This window comes from Rhipicephalus microplus, chromosome 6 (assembly GCF_043290135.1).
Source record: "Rhipicephalus microplus isolate Deutch F79 chromosome 6, USDA_Rmic, whole genome shotgun sequence".
NCBI classification, from domain to species: Eukaryota; Metazoa; Arthropoda; class Arachnida; order Ixodida; family Ixodidae; genus Rhipicephalus; species Rhipicephalus microplus.
Window position 1 is genome coordinate 193,482,006 of NC_134705.1, and position 24,492 is coordinate 193,506,497.

General features: G+C 44.2%; 1 protein-coding gene across 1 annotated transcript in view; it reads right to left on the bottom strand.

Annotated features, from left to right (window-relative positions):
- LOC142765100 (uncharacterized) overlaps nucleotides 1-24,492 on the bottom strand; it is a 55,575-nt gene that overhangs the window by 11,768 nt on the left and 19,315 nt on the right. Inside the window, exons 11-13 of the mRNA XM_075865667.1 lie at nucleotides 11,228-11,293; nucleotides 8,600-8,665; nucleotides 7,146-7,220 (exon numbers count right to left, since the gene is read on the bottom strand). Coding sequence (XP_075721782.1) covers nucleotides 7,146-7,220; nucleotides 8,600-8,665; nucleotides 11,228-11,293 — 207 coding nt within the window. The remainder of the gene's footprint in view (nucleotides 1-7,145; nucleotides 7,221-8,599; nucleotides 8,666-11,227; nucleotides 11,294-24,492) is intronic.

Sequence of the window (24,492 nt, forward strand, 5' to 3'; positions counted from 1 at the left end):
AACTAAAGTGGTTTAGGGGCCATTCGAATGTACAGCACTCTTGCTTTTTCAGGCCTCCTTTACATCGCGTTTTAATTAGCTTGTAATGCTTGATTTTCTGGTGGGCACGTCAGCCATAAATTTCGGTACACCACATCTCTGCGCGTGACAATGGTCTCTGTAAACTTTTCTAGGGTGCATACTGCAGCTACACTTCCCAGTTGCGCACAACGCATCAGTGAGCCAATGATCGTATACCAATGTAGCTTTCGGGGACATGAGAGGGCGAAAATAAACATTTGATATGTGGGGTTCAACAACCCAAAACCACCATATTGCTACATGCATGTATATTGATATTCTAGGGGGCGACGCGCGTGTGTGTCTGACGAGGAAGACGAAGAGTTGTCTCCGCTCGATCGCTGGTGAACCGGGCACGCCATTACCACTGGTTTTGAATATATCTAATCCCCAGCCTCGTCGTTACGGCGTCTCTTCTTTTCCGTAACATATTTGGTGGAGGTGGAACGTTCCCCGTCTTCACCACGAAGCTTCGCAGTGGCCGCACCATTCAGTCTCCGGCCATGGCTACCAATGACAACAGCCTGTCAGCGTCTCCATCTGTAGCTCCAGCCACTACATACCTGACGATGCCCACCCCCCGTGATCCCGGTACATTCTCCGCACAACCTGGGCTCGACGTCGACTACTGGCTTCGTATGTACGAGCGTGTTAGCCACACACCGATGGGACCCTACCATGATGCTCGCCAACGTAATATTTTACTTGGACGGCACCCCACGGGTCTGGTTCGACGCCCATGAGACCGAGCTCACCAGCTGGAATACCTTCAAGGAGCAACTACGTGACATCTTTGGGGACCTGTCCGGTCGCCAAATGGAAGCGCGAAAAGAACTCGCCACTCGTGTGCAGTCGTCAACAGAGTCGTATGTCTCGTACATACAGGATGTGCTCGCGTTGTGCCGAAAAGTCGACGAGCAAACGACAGAGAGTGACAAGGTTAGCCACATACTTAAGGGCATCGCGGACGACGCCTTCAATTTGCTCGTCTACAATAACGTCATGACCGTAGATATGACTATCAAGGAATGCCGCCGCTTCGAAATGGCCAAAAGCCGCCGTGTTCTGCTTCAATTTACGCGGCTACCAAACACGGCTGTTACATCCACTTGCACCGATCTCGGTGCCGCACCACCCATGCAGGACAGCGTGACACGAATAGTTCGACGGGAGCTTGAGGCGTCAAGTCCGGCACCATTTCCTTCGCATCCGCTCGACCATGGCGCCACACAAACGCCTCCGCCGGTCTCCGTTATTCAAGCCGTCGTGAGGCAGGAAATTGCAAAGCTTGGTTTTCCTGTGGCCTGCTCTGTCTCGCGACCCGTCTCCAGACCAATGTCAACAAATGCACCACGCCATGACTTACACTTTCTTCCGCGATCCCGCAATCCGGCGCAATGGAGAACTGCAGACGACAAGCCGATCTGCTTCCGCTGCCACTAAGTTGGCCACATCTCCCGCTACTGCCGCAGCACTTGGACGCCCTCAAACTCGAGCCAATTTTCCTCTAATCGACCATACGAGGACTCCAGTCGGTATTCGCCGAGTTGTGTGTACCCTTCTTCCGACATCCCCAACAGCCGCTCCACTGCTCGTTCGCCGCCACCTCAACGCTGCCGTTCCCCATCGCCCCCACCACGCCGCTATCCGTCGCCGGTCAACTGTGGATCCTCTCGGGCGGAAAACTAAATCATGCAGCTCCGGGAGGTAGTGTTGCATTGCTTGCGAATGATCCAAGTCCTCCATTGACGCTCCCCACTGATACGAACTTCATTAAGGTGTATGCGAACGGTATTTCTTTGACGGCGTTAGTCGATACCGGAGCTCAAGTGTCCATAATGAGGGCTTATCTGTGTCGCCTGCTCAAAAAAGTCCTCACGCCTGCAGCAACTAAAGCCCTCCGTGTCGCTGACGGTGGAACTGTGGCCATCTCTGGAATGTGTACCGCTCGTGTTAGTATTGCCGGTCGCCATGTTCCCGTTTTATTTACGGTGCTTGAAAATTGCCCCCACGACCTAATCTTCGGCATGGACTTCCTATGGACGCATTCTGCCCTCATCGATTGTGCCGCCGGTACTCTCTGCCTGGAACTTCCTCTTCTCCCGGATTCTCACCCTGAACTCCCGAACAGTGTGTGCACCCTCTGATTTCTTCCGGATACCACCTAAAGCTCTCACGTTCTTTGAATCGGCAACACCCTCTCCCGTGCTTGACGGTGATTATATCGTGACGCCGATTACTGATGTTCTCCTGGCGCGTGACATTACTGTCCCACACTCTGTCGTAAGCATGGCCTCTAACCGAACCTATTTACCTGTTATCAATTTCGGTTTCATAAAACAAGTGCTACCCCAAGGAATTTCGGTCGCCACACTAAAGCCCTTAATTGACGACCACGTCACCTGTTTTACGGCAGACGTATGTCCCGAGCACCCACATCACTCGCAGGATGTCACGTACCTCGATGCGACCTTATGCTCCATGATCGCCCCGGACCTCAAACCTGAGAAGTCAACCGCGCTATGCCGCCTTCTGGCTTCATACCGCGGCATATTCGACATCGACCACCGTCCACTCGGCCAGATTTCACTCGTCAAGCACCGCATTAACACAGGTGATTCTCATCTCATTCATCGGCGACCATACCAGGTGTCTGCCACCGAGCGTAAAATAATTCAACAAGAAGTCACCAAGATGTTAGCCAAAGGAATTATTGAACCCTCTTCAAGCCCTTGGGCGTCCCCCGTTGTGCTCGTTAAAAAGAAAGATGGCACGTGGCGCTTCTGCGTGGATTACCGTCATCTGAATAAAATCACGAAAAAGGACGTTTACCCTTTACCTCGCATCGATGACGCTCTCGATTGTCTCCACGGCGCCCGATACTTTTCCACAATAGACCTACGTTCCGGCTACTGGCAGATTGCTGTCGACGAAAAAGACCAAGAGAAGACTGCATTTGTAACTCCAGACGGCCTATATCAGTTCAAGGTTATGCCATTTGGGCTATGCAACGCCCCAGCCACGTTCGAGCGCATGATGGACTCTCTGCTACAAGGGTTCAATGGTCAACATGTCTGATATCTTGACGATGTCGTTGTATATTCCCCAACATTTGAAACCCACCTTCAGCGTTTGTCAGCTATTCTCGACATATTCCGCACTGCAGGCCTCCAATTGAACTCGTCGAAGTGCCGCTTCGGACGCTGGCAAATTACAGTGTTGGGCCACCTTGTCGATGCCTCTGGTGTGCAGCCGGACCCCGAAAAAATTCGTGCAGTCACCACTTTTCCTGTACCCCAGTCAGCCAAAGACGTCCGGAGTTTTGTAGGACTTTGCTCCTATTTTAGAAGGTTTGTGAAAGATTTCGCAACCATCACTCGACCCCTCACAGAGCTTCTAAAGAAAGACGTCACATTTACGTGGGGTACCGACCAAGCCGCTGCTTTTTCTCACCTAATCACGCTACTGACGACTCCACCCATATTGGCTCACTTTGACCCATTCGCTCCGACGGAAGTTCGAACCGATGCTAGTGGTCACGGAATCGGAGCCGTGTTAGCCCAGCGCCAACGGGGACACGACCGAGTTGTCGCCTACGCTAGCCGCCTCCTCACAGCTGCTGAGCGCAACTATTCTATTACGGAGTGTGAATGTCTTGCTCTTGTTTGGGCAGTCTCGAAGTTACGCCCATATTTATATGGCACTAATTCTCTGTGATAACTGACCATCATGCGCTATGTTGGCTTACGCCACTGAAGGATCCTACTGGCCGGCTAGGGCGCTGGGCTCTGCGACTCCAAGAGTATACCTTTACGGTTACGTACAAGTCCGGACGCCTACATCGGGACGCAGACTGCCTGTCGCGCTACCCGGTCGCTGAGTCGAGCACTATGCATGACACCGACACCGAGCCTTGCGTCTTTTCCCTTTCGCAAATGACATGCATCGGTGACGAGCAGCGCTATAATGCGTCCTTGCGTGCTATCATTGAGCGCCTCGAATCACCATCTTCCAGTCAGACCGATCGCTCATTCGTGCTCCACGATTGTGTATTATACCGCCAAAGTTTTGAGCCGGATGGACCGGCTCCGCTGCTTGTCATTCCGAAACATCTTCGCTCGGAAGTTCAACATGAACTTCATGACCTTCCGACTGCTAGTCACCTTGGTGTGTCACGCACTTACGACCGAATACGCCGACGCTTCTACTGGCCAGGACTTGCACGCTCAGTCAGAAGATACGTTGCGGCTTGTGAGAAATGTCAGCGCGGCAAAACGCCATCGACACTTCCCGCCAGACGCCTTCAACCACTTGATATTCCGTCATAACCGTTCTTCCGCGTTGGCTTGGACCTACTTGGCCCTTTTCCCTTGTCTTCCTCGGGTAACAAGTGAATAGCCCTGGCCACCGACTACGCCACGCGTTATGCCATCACACGAGCTCTCCCAACAAGCTGCGCCACAGATGTCGCCGACTTCCTCCTCAAGGACGTGATTTGGCAACACGGAGCCCCACGGCAGCTGCTTACAGACCGTGGCCGCACCTTTTTGTCGAAGGTCATAGCCGACATCTTGCAGTCCTGTAAAACGAGACACAAGCTGAAAACGTTATGCCACCCACAAACCAATGGACTCATGGAGCGCCTAAATCGAACTCTTACAGATATGCTCGCTAAGTATGTTTCTACCAACCACACCGACTGGGATCTCGCGTTGCCGTACGTCACATTTGCCTACAATTCTTCGCGCCATGACACTGCCGGTTACTCTCTATTTTTTCTGCTGTTTGGCCGAGAACCAATATTGCCTCTAGACACCGTCATACCGTCCCCTGGAGTACCGACCAGTGAATATGCCATGGACGCTATCACTCGGGCTGCTCACGCACGCGAAATCACCCGTACTCGCCTTCTGACCTCTCAAAAGAAGCAACGGCGCCTGTATGACCAACGACACCGCGACGTACACTATCCGCCCTGTTCTTTCATCTTGCTCTGGTCTCCTACCCGTCAAGTTGGCTTGTCAGAAAAACTGCTTACTCGCTACACAGGCCCATACCGAATCCTTCGTGTGATTACGCCTGTAACATATGAAATTGGTCCTGCCACCCCGTTGCCTTCATGTGCCCAACAGGCTACCGATATTGTACATGTTACGCGCTTGAAGCCCTACAACTCTCCTAATGACGTTGACATCTAAATGCGCCGAGACGGCGCTTGCGCCGCCGGGGGTTATGCTACATGCATGTATATTGATATTCATGGGGGCGACGCGCGTGTGTGCCTGACGAGGAAGACGAAGGGTTGTCTCCGCTCGATCGCTGGTGAACCGGGCACGCCATTACCGCTGGTTTTGAATATATCTAATCCCCAGCCTCGTCGTTACGGCGTCTCTTCTTTTCCGTAACAATATGATTATGAGTGACGCCGCAGTGTAGGACTCCGGAAATTTCGACCACCTGGGGTTCTTTAACGTGCACCCGAATCTGAGCACCCGGGCCTACAGCGTCTCCGCCTCCATCGGAAATGCAACCGCCGCAGCCGGGATTCGATCCCGCGACCTGCGGGTCAGAAGCGGAGTATCTTAGCCACTGAACCACCGCGGCGGTGCGTTTTTTTTTAACTTCTAAAAGCAATGCTTGCTGTTCACTGTTAGCGGCAAACAGAGCGTCGGCTGTCGGATTATCTGATTTGCGGCAAAGTACATCAGCATTTATACCATTCGAGCCTTCTCGCTTGTGCACATGTAAGCCCTCGATTAAGCCAAAATTATCTGACAATGGAAAAGCTTCTCGAACAATGAGGCGCGACTTGCACCCAACGTCGCTAACAACCGAATGGATGAAATACGAACGCATTCAAACGAACACACGGGGCAGTAAGCTCTTTGCTGTGGAGTGGCAGCTTACAGCCACCCACTCGTTACTAAGCTCACATAGAGTGACGCCTGGTAAGATTTTACTCTTAAGACCCGCGATACCACATCTGTACAACGTGGCGTTTTGGCCGACATCAGGATTGCCGTTGGGCGGAGTTGAAAAGGCGCCAGAACTCAAGCCAGATGTAGCCAAAGTGGCCATGTAATTTAGTATTCTTGCAAAATTTTCAACCAAACAGAACATTAGTGGTATGATATTCATTAACATATTCTTTATGGTTGATGAATATTCTGATGAATCATTCTGAATTAATAAAATTATAAATTTAAAAGCAGCCAAAAAACAGCCATTGCGCTAACTTGAAATTGCCGTCACCAAACGGGTTGAAAAGTAGCCAATTTGGCGCACAGTAGCAACCAATGGCAAACCTGTCTTACATATACAAGTGTACATCTTTCCAAAGCACTTTTTGGCACTGGCGTGCCTCTCTGGTGAAATCCTTGACTGTCATGCAAGACTTTTGGATTGAATTCTGGCTATAAGATTGTTTTGTTTTATTATTTGAATATATCGAGGTTTTTGTTCACAACCAACACCCCTGATACCGCATTTTTCGCAATACAGTCTGTCGAACGCTATCGCACCAACCAGTGGCACTTTGTTTCCAATGCGTACTAACTATTTACCGCGATTATTTGCCAGTTGTACTGCTTGAACCCTGTGTCCAACAAATGAAGAATGACTATGTAGGAGCTCGAACGTGTACTTTATGCCAGACAGCAAAAGCAACACCCTAACAGGATACGGTGACCACATGGGCACAGAATGTCGAAATCAAGTGTAATTTACACGAAGCGCCTCAAGATACTTGAGAGTCACACTACTAGCCTTAGAGGAAACCTCCGCGGCCTTATTGCTTTCGAGCTTTCGTATTTCGTGTCACCGCCTATAAAATGTCAGTTAGAAACCATTTGTTTAAATGTAGACAAAATAGTGTTGGGAGGTTTTGGATGTGTATGGGCTTATCTTATCGATAGTTTCAACTGATGCATTCAATGTACCACGGCACTCTCAGCCAAGCAGCACATCATGTGTTTTCTCATGTGTCTACTGCTTGTTACAAAGTAAAGGCTACATTTCTGGAAAGTTTTCAATCGTGGTTATATATTCAAGCGAGGTGTGTCGCTCAGACTTCAAAACAAACGTACTTGGTTTCTGGGTCGTCGATGAAGCAGTACTGATGGTTGAATTTTTTCCATCCTTCGAATTTCCCGAATCGCCACCTGTAAAAAGAAAAGGATATAAGAGAGGAGCTTCCACTTTGAATAAGCAGACCATGACTGTAGGTACGGTTTCGAACTACTCAAAAAGCTTTGTTCTAACTCATAAGTGTTTTATGCATAGGTCCACCGAGAGTTCGGCGTTGTATTTCTGTCACGTATATAGCATTGGTAAGCTACACTCCATTGGTTGAGACAAAAAACATATTTTCGTCACCAGGAAGCGAACCACGAATTTTCGATCTATGACGAGAAGTTTCCGGTGCTCTATCGAATAATCTACAGAGGCATATGCACGATACACCTCATACGAGCTTTATATCTCTCACATATTCTCTCTAGCGTGGTCCTCTGAATCGGGGGGGGGGGGGGGGGTAGGGGGTTAAGCGGGGCTGGGTAAAGCCCCTTTATATAAAAAATAGTGACGCTCTCCTACAACCCGGTGTTTTCCTATTCAATATCCTCTCACAACTTTCGCATCCTGATCAACTGATCAACTGATCAGGGTGATCACTGTAATATTGCGGCTGCTTATCTCTTATGACAATAAATGCTCAATGTTGGCTGGGTATATGACCAACACAAAAAGCAAGCTTGACGAAGTGTTTGTGTCGCATTAAAAAAACAGACAAAAAGCACAAAGACAGAATAAGGGGCCACAACTCCTGTCTTCTCAGGTTTTAGGTGTGAAGCCTCTTATGGTCGAGCTCAATCCGGTGTGCGGCGTGACCACCATTGCCGCGCATGCACGTCTTCTGCGCCCCTCTCTCTCCTCTCCTTCGCTCCCCCTCTCTTGCCTCGCAACACCGACGCATGCAGGCCGCATCTGCTAGTCAACGCTCGCTCTTCCCTCTCTCTGTTCTAGGCATCCCTCCCCACGGCGCTTACACACCCATTACGCACTCCTCTCTTACACTTTCCAAATCTATCACCTTGCAACAGCGACGCAGGCAGCGTCTGCTGGCGAGATTCTTGATCAAAAACACCGACTGCTTGCGCTGCACAATCACTCACTGGTCATCCCGTATATATTGGGAGTGGATAATGACCTCCAAGGTAGTGCTGACGGGAGATTGCTCGTGTGCGTTGTGGAACAATAAAAATTGCAGTGCGGCTCCGCTGCGGTCGTCTAGTGGATAAGGTACTTCCAGGTCTAATAAAGGCGTGTAAAGGACTACGTCGCAAGGGCCACATCCACTAACGATGAAGATGAAGACCACTAGGTGAAGATGGTTTTGTACAGGTGATGAAGGAGCGTGCTTTAAATGCCCACAAAATATCGTTTTTGCTTTGTTCTCAGTTTCATCACAAATACTTTGTCAATTAAATAATGAACCAACTCTCCCCTAGTTACAGCCTGATAGAAGAACTAGTATACTCACCGGTTCCCTTATCGGCGGGCTCTGCACTTTTTGAACTGCCGTCATTTGTACTTTCTTTCACAGGCTCTAAGAAATGGAAATGTAACAATAATATGTCCATTAACTATCGCACGTGGAGGTTGTTTAAACTGGGCAGTATCGCTTTGACAGATATTCAAGGTATAACGCTCTCTCTAGCAACCGCAATGTTCAAGCCACCAGACCAAAGCAATGGCTTGGCAAAGACATGTGAGCGAATGAGATAGGCCTGTAGTCCAATTTTTTTTTTTTTTTTTGCCGAGGAAGGGAAGGCATTGCTTCAACACCTGAACTTGAATAAGCCTTGTTTTCATTATTTATTCTTGGCAAAACACTATGCTTCATATGTACGTCGCGAACCCACCATGGTGTTCTGGCGGCTGAGGCACTCGGCTGTTGACCCGCAGGTCAAGGAATTGAAATCCGGCCATAGTGGCAGCATTCCTAATGGAGGCAAAAATCTCTAAGCCCGCGTGCTCAGATTTCGGTGCACGTTAAAGAACTCCGGGTGGTCGAGATTTCCGAAGCCCTACACTACGGCGTCTCTCCTAATCATTTGTTGGTCTTGGAACGTCAAGGCCCAACGATTATCCGAATGCCCGAAGGGTGACTGCTAGCCCCCCACTTCCTAGCTACAGGCCTGGAATGAGGCCCTCATACAAATTGTTAACTTTGCATTTTTAGCTTGATTAAATGCAAGGGTTGTTTTGTGTAGTTTGGTCAACACTGCGCTGCAAAATCATACTTGCATAGAAAAACAAACGTTACGGCATATTCCTGTTTCTCGTGGCATATCAGTATAATTGATATATCAGGAATTTTAAAACGCTACTAATAATTTCACAGTAATATTTTGTTAAACGCAGTGTAATCATCAAATATATGACATTATATCTAGGTCAGAAAGTCATGATTCGAAGGTCACAAAACTTCAAAAAAAAAGGCCATCATTCGTGACAATTTCACGAGGAAGACAAAACCCATTAATGATGGGTTTCGGAGAACACTGGCGTTATACTGAAGACATCTATTTTGGCCAATATGTTTCGCAGGAAAAATGTCTGGTGTCTTCTTTGAGCCACTAATTATTTCATGTGGTCCCGCATAAGTTACATTTTGTGCCGCCAAAGCAGTGGCATGTCCCCTTTATTGGCAAATCAGCACGTTCATCCTACAGGCATACACTTTTGACGATCCGTTTTCATGCACTAGAGAGCTTGCCATCTGCGTAATTATCTTAAACAATCTCGTTTTGTATTATTTTCTAAAAATTACTAAAGCTTTATTGATGTGACCAACTTATTCGGCAAGATATAGTTTTGAAAATGTCAGTGGGTGCTCAGTCAAAAACGTGAGTGAAAAGTAAAGAAAAATATACAAAGGTGGACAGTACTTACCGTTATCCGACATAACGACAGTCCGAGCTGTTTAATAACCTGGTAGCGAGATTCTCCGAGGTGGCCTAATTGTCTGGACTTAATTACGGCACAAATAACTTTGATAAGGAAATTTAGGTTTCTTGTGATTCGTCCTTATAGAAGTAAGTAAGTTACGCTCACCGAGTTCATTTTTTCCGGACTTGCTTTTTTTGCCTGCATTTCTATCGGCCTGCCCGTGGTCCACACTATGAAGTGCGTTTCATAGGATTTCTTGCAGTAATGCCAGAAAGCAACACCTTCAATTTCGGAAAAATTGGAGGGATTGTTTCACGTGTTCATTCAAAAAATATTCTGTTCACAGACCCACGTAATACTTCTTCACGACATGACAGGACTTCACTGCACAGAGAAATATGAAACAACTACCAATTTTAATGGAGGAGAGGAGCCTTTGTACCAAAATCGTAGATATTTTATTGCAGGGTTGATTATTAACTGTTTTAATGTTTCCGTTAGTCGCCACTGATACTCCAAGCCCGACCCCTATCGGAAAAGGGAGACCAGCGAAGGTTGACATCTGCTTGGCTGACATACTTCTCTTTGTCATTTATTCCTTTCTTTCTTACTTTTCTTTATTTATTTATTTATTTGATTGTTTGTTTGCGTTGGCACGATGTCAGTTTCGTCTATGTAGTTGGCATTGTGCCTAACCTCCTTATTCAGAAAGGCTCCTTGACTTGAGCTTCACTTGCCACCACCTAAAGGCAACGCGTTTGAAACGTGCTTGTGCTGCATTGAAGGCAATAGCAAGTCAAGTGCAAGTGAAGGAACATTTCTCAATACAATAGTAAGACTCACGTTCCTGCGCCGGAACATGAGGTTATATCCGGTCATATACAAGCAACAATAAAAGATTAAAGCGTGACGTTACCGCTAACCTCTATGAAAGATCGAATTGCCGTGTCAGGAACGGCTGATCACTGACAAGCCCACAATCTAGACAGCCTCAGTAATCGGTGAAATGCTCATATAACTACGCATGCGACGTTTTTCTGTGCGCATTTATGTATGCTCGAATTGTTGATTTCTTCGGCTCCAGAGATATAGCTTTCGCGTACGATAACGCTACCCTTAGCTGGATACCTGTACGGAAAATTCGTAGTGAAGTTAGCAAAGGTTTTCTTTGTCGCCATTATGACTTTTCAAGGCACATAGGTTGCATTTTACTCACTGTTTTTCTTCTTCCCAGAATTTGCATTTTTCTCACCGCTGGTAGCTGCATTATCCATCCCAGTACCTAAGAAATTCCATTGAGTAATTTGCATAATCGTATTACATATCGTACGAAATACTAGTCAAAACTGTTTAGCGTAGAGAGAGAGGGGGAGAGCAACTCTTTATTAAAAAATAGATTTTTGCCGGCGTCTATATACCGCTGACATGCTACTCTGTATAGGCATGGGAAGAGAACTTAAATATTTCAGAAGAGAGGGAAGAAATATATGAAAAATATTGTATGACGAAGTGAACCCGATAACACTATCTACAATTAGGGTATTAGGTAAATCAAGGCTTTCCTGTATGTGAGATTTGTTATCAATAGAGCCTTCTGACAAGGCCAATTTCGAACAGGTAACTGACTCTCCAACATATTTGCTAGTCCGACTGTGCTCTGCCGCAACTGCAACAAGTGGATAGGTGAATAACTAAAACTTATCTGTAAAAAATTTTTTCGTGCGTTGTGGATTCCGATTGCGCTAACGAGACCCACAAATTCACATAGTCCATTTGATTTTATGCACATTATTTCGGCGAGCTGGGTTGTATTGCGAATTTTAGCGTGGGATTTCTTGAAATTAGCTGCAACCTCCTGTTTTCGCTAGAAATTTAAGCAGCTTTTTTTTTTTAAACTAGCGCACTTCTAAAACACCTATATGCTGTAACTAGCAAGGACGACGATACAGCATGATGGCCAGAACAAGAAGTGATATCGGTTTATTCAGTCACTGATTATATAGGCGCACGATAGCGCGCCGTGAGTATCTGCGCATGTCCGATGCGCAGTCGTGATGCAATAGCCTTGCCGGATACATATGCCACCGTATAACCAAACAATTACTGACAACCAACAGACAATAAAACCAAGGAAAGCATAGGAAACGTTATTTGCATTGATTGTGATAAATATGCAAAAAAATAAGTGGACAGAAAGAACTTGGCACCGACCGGCGCCAAATTGCAACCTTGCAGTAACGCGTCTATATTCACAGACAACTTTTCTTGGCAATGAATTGAAAGCTAGAGGGATGGAGCTTCTGCACATGTACGCCTTATCATCATCATCAGCCTGACTACGCCCACAGCAGGGCAAAGGTCTCGCCCATGATCCACCAATCAACCCTGTCTCGTGCTTTCCACTGTCACGTTATACATGGGAACTTTTTATTCTCATCGGCCCACCTAACTTTCTGTCTCCCCTTCGTGCGTTTGCCTTCAGTGGTAATCCAGTCAGTTACCCTTGATGACCAGCAGTTATTCAGCATACGTGCTAAATGCCCGGTCCATGTCCATTTCTTCTTTTTGATTCGAACGATGGTATACTTAACCCTGGTTTGTTCTTTGACCCACTCTGCTCTCTTGTTGTCTCTTCAAGGTTACACCATTACTTTCCTTTCCATCGCTCGCTTCGTCGTCCTCAATTCAAGCTGAAGCCTCTTCGTAAGCCTCCAGGTTTGTGCTCCGTAGGTAAGTACCGCCAAGATTCAGATTCCTCTGAGGGTTAGTGGCAGACTACCTTTCATGATTTGAGAATGCTTGCCTAATGTTATCCACCCCATCCTTATTCTTCTATATAGTTATTTCACTCTCATCGTTCAGCTACGCGGTTACTACCTGTCCTAAGTAGACATATTCCTTTACAACTTCCAACGTCCCTCCACCTATCGCATAGTGCTGTTTTCTGCCGAGAGTGTTATACGTTAGTTTTATGCGTAATAATTTTCAGACCTATAGTCTTGCGTTTTCCGTGTCTAAATCAGTAATCATGAGCTGTAATTTGTCCCCTGAGCTATTTAAGATGGCAATGTCATCAGCAAATTGCATTTTACAAACATACTCTCTACTAACTCCTATTACTCCTCCCAACCTACACTGTAAACCAAATTACACCCATATAGGTGTTTTATAGTGTCTATAACTCACACCCCAACACCCCACGAAATGGGTGTATGAAGCAGGACTACACCTATATCGTGGGGCGGATTTCCGAATTTACACCCTATGGCACAAACATTTTGTAGGGTGTAAAGACAAATGTACACCCAAGTGGCCTTCAGGGAGTGAGGGTGTAAAAGCGAATGTACCCAAGTAATCTTAAGGGCGTAAGGGTGTAATATTGCTATGACACCCTAACACCCTTAAAAAAACAAAAGTAGTGTAGGGGTGTAATTGCTCAAACAGCAAAAAGGGTGTGGGGGTGTTCATGCTGAATAATGCCCCAACACCCATGCGAAAAATACCATAATTCGAAAGTTACCCCTTTCCAGTAAGCCCCTGTGGAAGCCCGTGAAAGCTTACCCTTTAGCTAGACCTTTCATGTGCAGATGTCCTATTGTAGTGGCTCCTGCCACAGTGTGGTAATCCTGATCTTAGCACAGCTTTTATGGTGCATATATGAAGCACGGCATATAACATGTAATCCTAGCTTAATGCAAAGGCATCACTCAAAATGAGCTGCCACACATAACACAACGTTCACAAAGTTATGCCATTGTGCAAAACGAAATCAAGCTTTATTTTATTAGGCACAGAGCACATACAGGATTCAGAGACAAATTGTACCTTAATCAAAAGCCTTTTTCAATTGTGCAAAGCAGAATGCCATTTGCTACAAAAGAAGACTGGAAATCAGACGTCAATGGTACGGCATGGAGCTCTAACGACCAATGCATACATATCAAAGTACAACAAAAGAGCCTTTATTTGCACTTAAAAATGAAGAACTAATTTTAACATGCTTCAATGCAGCACAAAAGCACAGTGCAGTAAAGCCTACAAACAGCAGGAAGAGTAGTGCAATGCAGCATGCCTTGTTTCACCAATATACTGAAATAATATATCAATGCACACTACAATTACCACAATGATACGCCACAGTTTGCATGTGTTGTGGCATGCCTTATGCATATTATGCAAGGCTAGTGGTATTCTAATGAATGTAATCACAAAACAGTCCTAAAATTGCATTTTCATTTCACAATAACCCTTGTGTGTTCAGACATTCAGAATACTGGGGAAACAATAATACAAGAGTGAAAACAATAGACAAAATTACAATAGCTTAACAGTGTCACTAGATACTAACCACGCAGAATAATTGATTTAAAGATGTAAAATATCAAGCGCATCACATGATATGTCCCCCTGAAACAATGCAACATCAAAGAACATAAAATGGGCACACAAAAGCAGGGTGAAAGAGTAACCACTTACAGCTAGCAGAGGTGGAGCAGCCAAGCTATCATCTGGAGCAATATTTCGGAGCATCATATCTTGCTTTTCTAGGGAGAAAATCTAAATTTGAAGCAGGTTTCAGGAAAAACAAACACAGCATTTTTGAGCTTGAAATTTCAAATTTACAGCATTGATTCATATTTGCAGTTTAACGTCTCCAAACCACCATATGGTTATGAGAAACGTCGTAGTGGAGGGCTCCGGAAATTTTAAACACCTGGGGTTCTTTAACGTGCACCCAAATCTGAGCACACGGGCATACAACATTTCCGCCTCCATCGGAAGTGCAGACACCGCAGCCATGATTCGATCCCACGACCTGGGGGTCAGCAGCCGAGTACCATAGCCCCTAGACCACCGCGGTGGGGCTTCAAATTTACAGTAGTACAACAAATTAGACTGAATCACACACACAAAAAAGTATATGTAGAAATTATTTGACATACCCTAATTCATTCAAAATACACGAGAGTGCAGCTATTTCAACAAAAGCACTCTTGAACTGTCCCACAGTGCAAACAATGATATCCTCCCTATATACGAATGCTCCTCGACTCGAATCTCATCCTTCACTTGTACTAGCTGAGCACAGCGCCACCGCTTGTCTAAAAATGACGCTGCGTTTCTTGAGAATCGCAGCAGATTATCCCTGATATTGAGTGACTTGCTCTGCCTAGAGACTGCGCTGGAATCAATTTTCTCAAGTCAAGGTGAAGCATTTAGTGAAGGGAAGTTCTAAAATACGGGTGTAAAACTCGCAGTAGCATTTGGTGAGCTTGTCCAACTCTTTGACAGGCGACCCAGAAATTCCAGATATTCGTAAAGGAGGAGCTCAAGGGGGTGGCGAAAAGAAAAAAAGTGGCATACGATTTTCTTTATCATCGCTTAAGGCTGCAAAAACCTCATAAATCACTCTGAAAGACGGCCAGCACTTATACAAGTACTCGTTATTGAATGGCATCTGCATGGCAGAGTAATATAGGGACAAAAATATTTTGTGTCCTGTAAATCAAAAAGCACTTTTTCGCAGAGCGAAAGCGTATTCTGGCAAAAGCGACTTAAAAAGCGTTATGGATGTCATAGAAAGGGGGGGGGGGGGGAGAACTTTCTTTTAAACCGTTCTAGTCTTTTCTTTTGCTGTGAGGTTAGAATATAGCCGATTAAAAGTTATAATTACGGTTGGCACCTCTGTATTAGATTGGATGATGATGACCCCGCCTCGATGGTTTAGTCGCCAAAGTACTCAGCTGCATTTTTCATGCAGGCGGAAATGCTGTAGGCCCATTTCCTTAGATTTGGGTGCACAAGAACCCCAGGCGGCCGAAATTTCTGGAGCCCTCCCCTAAAGCGTCTCATAATCAAATGGTGGCTTCAGGACATTAAACTGCACACAGCAATCAATTGAATGGTGATGCGCAAACTTAAGTTGAATAATGAATTTCATGTTTCTTGATAAAATTAACAATACTCAGAAATAATTGAGCCTGGCTGGCCATTTCATAATGGTTTTGTGCAAAATTAGGAAATTGTATCCAATTGACACAATTGGCACGGCTGCTGTTCTCTTGAACATGCAAATATGAATACGAAAATATCATGTAATATTTTGCTACAGACATTAAACATGTGCTGTGAATAGACATGAATGCGTGAATTGAATAGTCAATTTCACGTCAAAACCACGACCGCACAAAGAAAACACATGAACAGGACGGGTGCTCACTAGCAGCTGTTTGTACCTTATATTCATAATATACTATATATTCATACGTACAACCTTAAAAAGGTGGCGAGCCGGCATGAAGTACTGATCGTGTTCGTGCCCCTAACAAACTAGCAAAATTGCGCCGGTGCATCGCTGAAAATCATGCTGAGCAGCTGAAAGGCTATAAAAAGAAGCATGCGTGGCCATTCACGAAGTCTGCCACTGAAGTGGTTTACAAAATACCCCTATCGTGCAGAAAGACACATGTTAGCCAGACGACGAGGCGCTGCGTCAATGATCGAGCGAGGGAACACGCCCTTACGGCAAAGAATAACGACGGTGCCCGTTCAAGAGCACATGTCACTTCATGTGGATTCACACCAAGAGCCATTTTGATGGGCTTTCACGAAAGAAAAGGGGTATCAATTGCGTTAGCAAAACTTCACTCATCATGTATGAGCTGGAAGCACGGTATCTAGCGATCATGTGTCCTATAGCGTGATTAGGTAAGGGATGGCCCGAGTAGCTTGCACAAGCGTTGACAAAAAGTGGGTTTATATCAGCCTATTTCCTCAAGAAATCAACAATTGCAAATGAGTGCCCATTCCGTTTATGTGTTTTCTTCGTTTGTGTGGTCGTCATTTTGGTGCAAAATTGACTAATATTTAATGCAAACATGCACCAGCTATCCCAACAGCGAGTTCTACTACATATTAATGCTGCTGCTGCAAGTGTAAACAACAATAGCACGTGCAGTTAGTTCCCTTAGAACTGTGAAAAAAGCGGCACTATACAGTGCTTCAGAGGAGGCACTTTCAGTATATTTTTTGGTAAATAAAGGGCTTAATAAGCATAGGACCTTTTTTTGTGTTCATGACACACTGTTAGGGTGATTTCATGCTAAACGCCCAGCCGTTTTGGCGACCATCTCAAATGCATTCGAAAAATATTGTGCTGATTAACTGTATTGAAAGCAGTGAAACGGTAGGATATTTCGGAGAAAAAAAATGTTTGGTTGCAAGGTTGCCGTCGGAACTTTCCGGGATGTCATTTGGGTGTGTGTGAAAAAATTTATTTTAAAAGTACGTTCAATACCAAACTTGGTCTACATGTTGAGTAAAGGTTCTTGTGTAAGGTGTTTGAAGCTCAGTAATATTATTGCAACTATACTGGCACATATGCTTCTAAGAATTTATCCAAAATGTGCTATGCTTGCAATTTCTTTATTGCAATACTGCAGTTTGTATGAATATCTGTGTAGTGAATACCTACTCCACGCAAGGTATATTTTGAGAAAAAAATATTTGAGGCTTATCAAGCTGGTAAACTTCATGAGAAAAATCATAAATTCTACAAAATCGTAATTTTTGATCATATTAAGATGCGATTTACGCCATGTGGTGGCTTAACTAAAAATTACCTTTACACATAAATTGAAAGCAAATGAACACTTCTTTTCATATACTATCATTGAATTTTTTGTTTTAAGGAAGAAAATATTTTTTTAGCATTCCCATTGGTGCCTATCTTCCCATTTCGTCATACGACAGCTGCCACCTTGAAATTTCTTATTTTCATCAATGGGAAAGTTCAAAACTTATTTTCTTCCTTAAAACAAAAAAAAAGTAATGATAACAATTGGCACATAAAAATGCCTTTTTTTCCCTTTCGATTCAGGTTTGAAGGTCATATTTATTTGAACCACTCCACAGTGCAAATCGGGTCTCAATATAAACGAAAATGACGATTCTGCGAAACTCGTAATTTTTTCTCGTAATGTTTAGCAGCTTAAGAAGTCTCATAATATTATTTCCTCAAAATATACCTTTTGTGTAGTTAGTATTCATTAGTCAGACATTCATAACACGTGTTGGCTAAGTTCTTGTAGGCGTAGTAGACGAAGAAAGTGCTTAACAGCGCAAATGACAAGAAAGAAAAGATGAGACGAGAACAGAGCCCTGAACAAAAAAGCAAAGTTTATTGCAAACCAACTGCAATATACAGAAAACAGAATCTGCGCATAACCACGCATTATAAGCAGAATTGCACATACATGCACCATACGGCCTACCTTATCGACAACCGGTCATATAAGTGGACCCCAGATAACTAACTTCACAGCAGTTAAAAAAATTGAGGGTGCGCTAAGACAGGAAGCGCCAAGTTCTTGAATATAGAAAGCTTCACAAATCTCGTGCTCGCGCCGATTTTTATATCCCCCGTGATCAAACATTTGTCAAGAATTGGCTGTCAACAAGACTTATTACAATGGTCTACCAAGTGGCTGGGAAGGAAACCTTTTAGAGAGTTAGCATGCTCCCTAAACTGATCATTTATGCATCGCCCTGTCTGGCCGATGTGCACAAGTAAATAATATCTTGTAGAGAATAGCTAAAACACATTCAACATGGTGCATAGCGTGTTTCTTAGTGCATGCTTCTTTCCCAGGTCCTTTGCTGTTGACCCTGTGACATAAGCCAGCGAGCTTGTCGCGTGCGCACAACGCAACTCTTACACCTATTTTTCCAGCGACCTTCTTTAGCCTATGGGAAACTTCGTGTACGTAGGGAATAACAGCCTTGCTAGAATGGGGCTTGTTGAGTTAGCTCTTGCTTTGTGTCTTATCAGGCAATCTTAGTGACGTTAGGAGAGTCTCGGCAATAGAAGTTAGCAGGGTATTAGAAAAGCCTGCTTGTTGAAGGCAGTGAACTTAGAACGAGAAACTGCACTCTATCTGGCGGTGACAAGAGTCAGAATTGCCTTTAGGCAGGAAAAAGCGATGCTTCGCTTGACTAGCTTAGAATTAGTGGACATAAAAAGAAGGCTTTTCCTTGAGCAAGGTTTGTACCGCCAATATACATGGTCAACCAAAAAAGCATTTCCAAGTCGAGGCATCGTAACTTGTCGTCATGAATTGAACTCCGACTTTAATTCCAGTTGCATCATTTCACGCCAAAAAATGTCAAATATTTCACCGGTGCAGATGTGTGCAATGGCTCAAGTTTAGCACCGGTTCTTTGTGAATTTTTACTCGCGCGGTATGAAAGAAGTCTCATGGCTAACTTTGATCACACGAGTACAGTTAAAGTGTTCGACTACGTTGACGACTTTTTAGTGCTTTACCGCATCTATCAATCTGACCCTCGGCGAACCACTGATTAGATATTTGACGTTTTCGGGTGTGAAATGAAGAAACTAGAAATAACGTCGGAGTTTATTTCTGACGACAAGCTACGATGTCTAGAATTAGAAATGCTTTTTTTTTGTTCGTCATGTATGTTGGCGGTACGAGTCATGCTCAAGAAAGAACCTCCTTTTTACGTCCGCCCATTCTAAGCAGTTCAAGTGAAGCAATGCTTTTTCCTGCCTAAAGGCAATTTTAACTGGCTCTTGTCACCGCCAGATAGAATACAGTTTCTAGCTCCAAGTTCACTGCCTTCAACAAGGAGGCTTTTCTAATCCCGAGCTAACTTCCATTGCCGAGACTCTCCTAATGTCCCTAAGAGTGGTTGATAAGAGACAAAGCAACAGCTAACTCAACAAGCCTCATTCTAGCAAGGCTGTTATTCCCTACATACACGGAGTTTCCCAAAGGCTAAAGAAGGTCGCTGGAAAAATAGGTGTAAGAGTTGCGTTGTGCGCACGCGACAAGCTCGCTGGCCTATGTCGCAGGGTCAACAGCGAAGGACCTGAGAAAGAAGCATGCACTAAGAAACACGCTATGCACCATGTTGAACGTTTTAGCTATTCTCTACAAAATATTATTTACTTGTGGACATCGGCCAAACAAGGCGATGCATGAATGATCGGTTGAGGGAGCACGCTAACTCTCTAAAAGGTTTCCTTCCCAGCCACTTGGTAGACCATTGTAATAAGTCTTGTTGACAGCCAATTCTTGACAAGTGTTTGATCACGGGGGATATAAAAATCGGCGCGAGCACAAGATTAGTGAAGCTTTCTATATTCAAGAACTTGGTGCTTCCTGTCTTAGCGCACCCTCAATTTTTTTAACTGCTGTGAAGTTAGTTATCTGGGGTCCACTTATATGACCGGTTGTCGATAAGGTAGGTTGTATGGTGCATGTATGCGCAATTCTGCTTATAATGCGTGGTTATGCGCAGATTCTGTTTTCTGTATATTGCAGTTGGTTTGCAATAAACTTTGGTTGTTTGTTCAGGGTTCTGTTCTTGTCTCATCTTTTCTTTCTTGTCATTTGCACTGTTAAGCACTTTCTTTGTGTACCATACAGCACCAACCAGTCGTATCAAGCACATTGTTAGTCTTGGAGGCATATGTGCCAGTGAAATTGCACTAATATTACTGCGCTTCAAACACTATACACATGAACTTGTACTTAACATGTAGACAAATTTTGGTATTGAAGTAATGAGCAGTACTTTTAAACTACCTTCCCACAAACCACACTGAAACGACATTCCAGTAAGTTTAGAAGGCAACTACGTGACCGAAAATTTTTTTTCTTTTGAAATTATTTTACTGTTTCACTGTTTTCAATGCAGTAAATCATCACAATTTTTTTAATACATTTGAGATGGTCACTAAAATAGCTGGCATGTTTGGCCTGGATTGACTTATTAGTGGATCAACCTTGCAAGCTGGCGACATCTAGGCTATCTCCAGTTTTTCATACAACTGTAACATTATGCATTGTACACAGTTTTCTACATGCACTGCTGTTGATCTGATGGCAAACTGATACTTATATTGAAAATATAAATAGGTATATAGGACACATAGCTTGAGATGAAGCCTTTCCCATCAGAGGAATGTTCCTAAAATGTACAAGATATTTGGTGCACCCTATGAGTAGCGTCCACCACTGCTGCGACCCTTTGAGTGAGGTCGTGAGCCCGAAACAGCTGCTTTCAGGTTGTGATGAAGAGTGCACTGCATTGTCAGCACTCAGTCCATCGTAGAAGACGTAGTGTGCTTTCCTTTCAACATTCTGGATGTAAGAGATGCACAACATTGAAATAAGCATTTAAAAAATACTGGGAACAATCAGAACCTCATTATAATGTGTCATATAATAAAAAGCTCCAGCTTCTCCACTTTCAGCTTTACCACTATTCACTTTTACGTTTACAAGCATCTGTGCATATTAGTGTACGAATGCAAGTGCCATGTTTGAGTATGTTTTTTTCACCACCGTGGTGGTGGTGAAAAAGTGCTTCTCTCTTGAATCATGCACCTACCAAGAAGCTTGAAATATACTGGGAAGCTCAAATTTCAGCGTTTATACCAAGTTTTCTTGCTAAGCTAGAATACCCTAACCAATAGGCCACTACAATGGTTGATACAAAAAATTATATAAACCCATTCAGACAGAAAAGTAGCAATATTTATAATTTACTTTGAAGGATCGTTGTGTAGACATGTACACATCACAGATGTACAATCTACTGTGTGAAAATAGTGTAAAACATCGAGCAAGCCCCAATATGGAAGGATCAACAGCACTTACAATATGACAACTGCTGCTGGAAAAACAGCACTGTGTATTTGTGGAAGCTCACCTGTAAATTTCTTCTCCAGTTACATAAATTTGGTGTACTCGATAATTTTATGTCTTTCACCGGTTGCTTATTGGTCAACAAAATGATTACTTTAGGCCACGAGTAAAACTGACTACTCTCAAGAATAAATAAGACGTGCTAACCCTATTCTTCGAGTGCATGCATAAGCAGCTCATTCGCAGTTGAATTTTTTTAATTCATAAAAACAGCCATGCAACAGATAATGTATCACAAGTAAGTTAAATATATGCTCAATAAGCTCTGAACTGTTGGACCATAAATATGTATAATTTAAAAATTGCACGACATATTGGAGAAGTAGCTAACAGGAATATATGCATGGAGGGCTTATTAGTTGGATCAGTGTGCTTACATTCGTAAGGATGAAACCTGCACAGACAAAATGCATGAAACAGACAAGAGCTGTTAGGTCTGCCTGCTTTCATTTACAGCCACCTGTGTCGCCATCCTCATTTTGTTTTTCGCGAGCGTGTTCATTAGTGGCTAACTATGCCTACACCATTATCATCTGCTCTGTATCAGTCTAACTGAAAGTTTTGTGTGCGTGTTTGTTGGTACACTTTGGCTAAGCCTTTATATGTAACCACATCGCAAAACCCTACACCAAAATATACAGAAATGTTCTAATCTACAATATTCTATGTGCCGCAGTACAATGGTGCAAAAATGCAAAAAGATGTGTGCAATTGAGTGTGGCTGTTCAATCCCTTATTAAAGCAGATCAATATTTCTATATCCTGATTATTTACGATATACTAGCATAAATATAAACAAACCTAGCAAGGCATAAAAAGCGCGCATCACTGATTAAACAAGGTACATATAAATTATTTGATTAGCTACACGATTTTTAACAAAACACGTCACGCCGCTGCAAAGCGCAGTCATCAAAGGGGTACTGATACAAAGTTTAAGTATTTTACAATTGTTGCTTTAAATAGCGTATTTACTCGCATTAAAAACGCACCCCTATCTTCAGTCATTGAAATCTGGATTTTTTTTTCTCCCGCGTAATAAACGCGCCCCATTTGTCCACTGCAGTCCCGCTGACAACTGGCGCCTCTTTTACCGTTGATCTGCTTCGTTATTATTATTATTATTATGCCATTTCTTTCGCCCACCTCGGCTCGCAAAGCCCCCCCCCCCCCCCCCTTGTTTTCTCACCCGCTGCCGAATGCCGTAAGGTTTATCTGCGCGGGGCACATCCCCCCCCGTTTTCTTTAACCATGCCCCAAAGCGAGGTTCACGAACACTGCGACTGTTGAGACATCGCAGCTGATAAGCACACAGCGAGCGAAGGTCACGAAGCTACCGACGCCATGAGACGGTCGCTTCCTGCAATCACGAGTATCGCGGGCAAATCGGGAGTTGGCAGGCAGGCACGCATTTCTGCACTTCGTTGTTCGCATACACGAAAGCTTACCTTTTCAGCAATAGCACGAAATCCAAAAGCATTCTCCATGCAGCTCCCAGCGTACAGTCCGTTGATTGCTTGATCGAAAACACTCTGCTTGTGGCGGGCACAAGCTTCAACGAAAGCCGTTGACAACAGAGGACACACACTCCGCCGCACCGAAGTTGTTCTGTACTTGCCGACACGCCACAGATTGCAGTGACACGTACTGTATCTACTGTAAGCACAAGTTAAACTGTGCAAGCCGTATAAGTACGCGTCCCTGACAAAGCAAGTGAATTGTAAAATAATAAACCGCCGTCAGCCTGGAGCAAACACGCACACGACATGTTACCACCCGATTCAAAGTCTGCCTGTTGACGATGGCGATGCGCAGTTGCCCCGAGACCTCAAAACCGAAACCGAAACACATAGCAGTACCGTTTTATGATATAATTTCCAAGCTATGTCAAGCCTCCAAGATATAGTGTAATATTTCATGCTTGACAACATATTTATTTGCTAGCAGAGCTTCCAAGTAGTTTTTTTTTTGCCACTGACGCGTGCAGGCGGCAAATGCGTAGCCTTCATACTGTACAATTTTCTTTTCCCGAGAGGCGTTATTGCGGCGTTGTTTCGACATTTCGGAGTCAAAATTTGTTACTTGCGGAACATAGATATAAATAAAAAGTTAGGGAAGTGTGGCAAGGAGGTTGTTCTATATTTGACAAATCTCCCACCCTTTTTTATGTTCGTTTGAGGAGATATTTTTTAATTCACAATGGGGCAAATCTAGAACCGAAAAAGCTCAACTAACGCTGCCTTGACATATACATACTATCAACGTTCTTCTAGAACAGTAATATTTATAAATAATGTTTTAATATTACTGTTTTAGAGGAAACGTGAACGTATGTATGAGCCAATTGAGTGTCATGTGAGCTACTTTCGGGTCAGGATTTGGCCCATTTCGCAAAAAAAAAAAAAAGAGAGCTTGCGATTCGGATCCGCACGTATGCAACTACAGGCAAAAATTTACATACAAATTGCGCCAGGCCCCCTTTTTTCCTCTTTCTGTTCCCTTGCACGCATAAATCCTAGCAACGCCCCTGCTGTGCTATTAGCTTCTTTTAAATAACACTCAGCAAGAACCGGGGGCTTTGCTTTTTTTACCGACAAAGTATGAAGGACGCTTGCTTTTATTTCAAGTCTTAAATTTTGTGTGAGCATACCAATGTGCGATTATCAGTGCATTGTAACGTGACAGTAACAACTGTCAATTACAATGCTGCAATTAGTCAACTACTCTCCATCTTTGTGGCACGGGT